At 42.7% G+C, this 5,474-nt stretch overlaps 1 protein-coding gene across 1 annotated transcript in view; it reads right to left on the bottom strand.

Moving 5' to 3' along the window:
• The window catches only part of RALGAPA2 (Ral GTPase activating protein catalytic alpha subunit 2), a 374,339-nt gene that overhangs the window by 228,913 nt on the left and 139,952 nt on the right, over window positions 1-5,474 (bottom strand). Inside the window, exons 19-20 of the mRNA XM_023518389.1 lie at window positions 4,189-4,279; window positions 2,748-2,924 (exon numbers count right to left, since the gene is read on the bottom strand). Of these exons, the coding sequence (XP_023374157.1) occupies window positions 2,748-2,924; window positions 4,189-4,279 (268 nt within the window). The remainder of the gene's footprint in view (window positions 1-2,747; window positions 2,925-4,188; window positions 4,280-5,474) is intronic.

A 5,474-nucleotide genomic window follows, 5' to 3' on the forward strand; every position in this document is an offset into this window, starting at 1 on the left:
CCTCAATCTGCACCCCCCCCCATGCTCCAGAACCCACTGACGTTGCTCACACCAGCCATCCTCAATCTGCACCCACCCACGCCCAGAACCCACTGACGTTGCTCACACCAGCCATCCTTCTGCTTACTCTGCCTTGTCTTGCAAGGCACTGTCACTTTCCAATAGAAGTGACAGTAAAGGCTCTGCCCATGTTTGGTTCCTTCTGCCTCCTGTTTGACCCTGCTACTTCCCTGTCTGGCCCATTTCTAGAGACCTGTGAGTATTAACTTCTTCCCTCACAGTCATTTCCACGGCTCCATGACTATCTTATTAAAACAAATCTCAGGCAATGCACAATGAATTTAACTATTATTTTCAGCAAACAGGATGAGATTTAAATGAGAAAGCAAATACAAAACTAAACTGTTAGCTTGCCGAGGATGAAAGAATTTAAGATTTTAGAAGCATTTGATAACTGGTAAGCTTATTCAGTGAGAAACAAACACACACTCAAATGGTTCCTCTTTGCATGTCCTAGGCCAATATGAGTTTTATTTTGTACATTAATGTAGACCAATGTAGATTGGTCCTAGGCCAATATGAGTTTTATTTTGTACATTAATGAAGAAATTGTTCTCTTAAGAACAGAAAGTTAAATTCAGAACTGTGATAATCCTAAAGCCTGATCATGTTCCAGTGTGTCCTTTTCAGAGATGACAAGATGAACTATTGAACTGAGTGTACTGATTCTCTATATTCGTGTTTCAAAGAAAACTAAGTATTTGGAGGAGTTAATCACAAGGTAGAAGGCATCATATAAAATTACCTCACACAAGCTTATTACACTGAGCTGTCCGATGCATACTCTCCAATGGGATCAAAACTAATCCTTCCAAAGGACAGACAAAAGAAGTAATCACCTAATTTTCCTTACTTTCAATAAAAATAATTAAAAATAGTTCGTGTTTAAGTAAATTCAACTTACTGAAGATCCAGAATTGTCTTCTATAGCTCCACAATGGTAAGTTTCTCTTGGATAATCTGTACCGACTCCAAAGTAGTTCAAAGGAAGGGCTTTTAGCATTGTGATTTTAACGCAAAGTAGTGGGCACAGTGCACACAGCAGTACAAGTGGCGTCAACACCCTTTGAAGCCAGCTGCTCCCTCTCTGGGACCTACTCTCTAGCTCCATAACACCATTTCTTGGGGTCTTAGTTTCCTTATCTCTGAAACAGAGATGGTAAGACTTGGTCTGCTCCCTACACAGAATCCAAAAGGATGCCTCAAAGTTCTTTGTAAACTATTAGATCCTACATAAACTTAGTATCATAATCAAAATCTTTGCCTATTCTGTAAAAATTTTATCCAGAATCACTCTTACATGTTAGTTTTATAAGGATTAATGTTACTCCAAATTTCCCAAAATATCAAAGACTTCAGTTAAATTTTATATCATAGAGAAAACCGGTTTGCTTAGTAAAAATATTTACTTAAGGTAAAATACTAGTCTTTAGAATTTTAAAGCAATTTTTGGCATTTTCATAAAACCCTTTACTTAACATGTGCCGTATTTTTACTTTGTGGCAGTGATTATTTTCATACAGGACATCTGTGTGTGAGCGTGAATGTGACACCCAGACGGTCTTGGCTCTGGTCACCATTTCCCACATTGAGCTCCTCAGAGCATTAGTCTCTTTCCACCCATTGACAAAGCAAAACAAAACCCATCTCTTGGTTGGTGTCCTCATTCTCATCAGCCTGCTCTCGATGCTGAGTGAGGGGGCTGAGGTTTCGTGAGGTTCACTGACCCAGGATCACACAGTTTGTGCACATGTGAACAGGTAACACTGCGGACTCCTCCATACACGTTGCCCTGTGTACCTCACACGGGTGTTCACTCATTTATTCTTCTACCAACCTTGAGGGAGGGACTATCATCATCAGGCAAAGCAACTGAAGAACAGAGATTAAGTAACTAGCTCAAGACCACCCAACAATTTCTTGGCAGAGTCTAAATACAGACCCAACGTGTTTTGCTCTGTAATCCTTGCATGAATCTTAGAAACATAATACTGAGCATAAAAATATATAGAGAATGACATTTCTAAGTTCCAGAACAAAACTAAATGATGCACTGTTAAGGATATACATATGTGCTGATACTGTAATGAATCCAGGGAAGTAGCACAAAGCAAGGTTAGGCCAGGGTGACAGGAGAATAGAAGGATGGGAAAGGCTCTGGAGCACTCGCTAGCTCAGGTGCTGTTCCAGCTCTTACGACGGGCCGTAGACTCCCTGGTTTTCATTTTGTTACTGTGCCCCATAACTCACATACTATAAATTTCACACCGCATGTTGTCTGTATCAAATATTAATACTATACAATAAAATTTAAAAATATATTAATCAATAAGCTATCTAAATCCCTTAACCTATCCTGGATTTATGACATATGTAAGCTGGAAAAATCACTCTTCTCTTTACAGAGAAAATGTAATCGGGGGTGGCAAATGCTTGATGTGAATACCATCGCTTCTCCCTGTGGCACGCGGAGGTCATGAGCATGACATGCTTCCCCTCCTGACTGTTTTAGAACCCTTTAAATACAGCACGCCAAGAATTCAGGACTCATCATGAACAGCTGGCTGGGGCTGCTACACCAGAGTAGCTGGAGGTGGCACTCCCAGCACTTAGAGTTCTTGCAGTTTAGAAACTCTGCTATCCCCCAGTTGTTTGCAGTAGTGCTTCTTTTCCAAATATGCTGTTACCTGTTAAGTTTGAAACATCAGTGGGACTCAGCTGCAACCACTGGCGGGCATCAGAGTCAGCCACGACATCGGTGGGAGTGTTCAGCTCTGGGTCTTCCTCAGAGGCCTGCCATGGGTTCGTGGACAGCTCTGCCTCGTTGTTACAGCCCAGAGCCGTGTCACTGCTGGTACTTTCACCTGGCACAGTGGAAGAAGCAAAGTTTGAGATAACAAACAGCTGAACATTGAATGTCCACAACTAAGGATACACAATTAAACACTTCAACAGCTGAGGCAGCAGAACCTGAAAAACCTGACAAGGGCTCAGAAAGTCCCCAGGTGGTCAACAAAATCTATCTTCCAAGTACAAGACTTTCAGAGTCACGACACACACCAATCTGTACCATTCACCTGGCAGTCTTTTCAAAGTGTCTTCACTCAGGATCCCATATGCCCCAAAGACTGCACCAAGTCCTCAAGTTTTCTGAGACTTAGAAAATGAGAGTGAGTGAAGAAAAGGCGGGAAGTGATTCCATCCCCAATACAAGTTTATCCCACCACGTAGCAGAGTCTAAACATGCTGTTGACCTAACTCAGGGTGACTCACTTAGGGGGAGGTGTCCCAATACAATAGATTTTCCACAATAGAAATTCTGCTTTGAGACAAGTTCTAAAATGTAATGACGTAAAGCGGCTGAGCTACTGGGTCTTCCATAAACAAACCTGCACAGTTCTGCTCCGCAGCATCTCTTTACTGGGGACCCTTCTGCCTGCTCACCCCGCCACTGCCCTCTGCATCTGCTGCTGACAGCCTCCCAGCCTCACGCTTTCCAATCTGTTGCCCTTTATTCACTTGCAAAGAACGGAAAGTTGTCTCAGTAACCACATGACCACTCTGGTGGGTCCCAAACCTCATCTAGCCCAGAACCCTAAGCCAGCAGGGTGAAGCATGAGGAGAGCTCCTCTGCCCCAGCAAGAAGCAGCATTTACCACGTTACCTAGAGGAGGAGGTGGCCCGGCACTGACTTCAGGAAAGCGGAGTATTATGGGCCATTTTACAGCTTATGGTAGTATTTATCAGGATTCCAATCACATTTTATTTTAAAGTACTTATCACACTGACATCAATATACTTCTGAAGCTTTTCACTCTTAGCCTGTGGGAGCTTCCAGAGAAAGGCAATTTTCCCTTTTGAGCCTGTCCGCTCCCACAAGCCACCACTATCTATTGTGCCTCTTACCTGAAGAAAGGCCTAGAGTTAGAAAGACAGAACTAACAGGCCTGAGTAACTGAACAAGACTGTTTTATTATATGTGTGGATTAACTTTCGTCAACCCAGGGATTCCAGGGGTGAAAGTGTCCCATTTCCCAACCATTGCTCTTCACCTGATAGGACATCACGCAGTTAGATGAGACACCCCCACCCTGCAGGGGACGAACACAGAGCAGTCCCAGAACTTACTCTTGGGTCTCTCCCCACATCCTCCCTGCATCTGCTGCCAATCATCTTTCAAATCCAGCTCAGCAGGGCTGCTGCTTCTTCGAACTAAAATCTTCAGACAGGAAGAAACATTGCATTTATTATAGGGAAGTTTTAATTTTTATAAGACTTAATTTTCTAGTCCAAATTTCAAAAGAAAAAAACTATAATAATAATAGCAACAAAAAGTTGAACGATGTTTTCCTTTTGAAGGATATGTGTGCACGAATTACTGCAATTAAATTATGTATTACTCAAGATCTGAAATTTATATTCCCTACTTTGTCAGCTGACATCCAATTAAACTAACAAAGAATGCTGAATTATATGGAAGTAATTTATTTTAAAGTTCTATCTTCCTCCAGTCAAATGCACATACATAGTGAACTCAATTCTCACCCACACAAAAGTGGAGTGTGTGGCGTATTCCACCCAGTCCTCTAAAGGTCCACCGAGTGCTTTCCTATTTAAACCTGCACAAGCTTTCCTGAGCACTGCTTAACACTTAACTTGTATTAAATACAAAGTTTTAAAAAAATCAAGAGGCAATCTGCATCTTCTAAAAATTTTTAATTTGCTTGGAAAGACAAAACATACACAAATTAAAATAATCACAATGTACCTAGCAAAATATGCAAATAAACTCTCTCTGTAAGGTATCACAAGAAACCATCCCTTAGGAGGTGCACAGCTACGGGGGACGTGGTTCAGACAGGCAACATCACGAAGTGGCTGAGGACAGACCGGAGGGGTTCAGGGCCGGAAGTACCAGGTGGTCATCAGCAAGTGCACAGGGATGAGAAGCTGACGGCAGCAGGTGCAGGGGGTCACGGGGGAGGAAGGGACCAGAAGAAATGCAGAACTTCTGCAAAGGCTGCTGCCTGCGGGCTGAGACCTTAGGGTTAGGACTTTCTACCTAATACTAACTAAGTAACTATGTTACATTAAATGGCTTATTGTGATTAAAAACATCACTAGGAAGACAAATCTCGTAGTTACCTGTGGGATAGATTAGAGTGAAGAAGAAAGCTGCTCTGGAAAAGTTACAGCAATTTAGGGACGAGGGATGCAGCTCAACAGTGGAAAGAAGAACAGATGCAACAAATGCAGAGTGACGGGCAAGAGCTGATGACCAGCTGCACTGGGAGTGAAGGAAAAGTAAAGGGTCTAAATCTAGGTGAGCATGAGAATGAGAGAGGGGGAGCGGAGGGGAGGGAAAGGAAGGGGAGGGAAGAAAAGGAGGGAGGGAGGGGAGGAGAGGGAAGGGG

This window comes from Otolemur garnettii, unplaced genomic scaffold, assembly GCF_000181295.1.
Source record: "Otolemur garnettii isolate 467f Iridium unplaced genomic scaffold, OtoGar3 scaffold00136, whole genome shotgun sequence".
Lineage (NCBI taxonomy): Eukaryota > Metazoa > Chordata > Mammalia > Primates > Galagidae > Otolemur > Otolemur garnettii.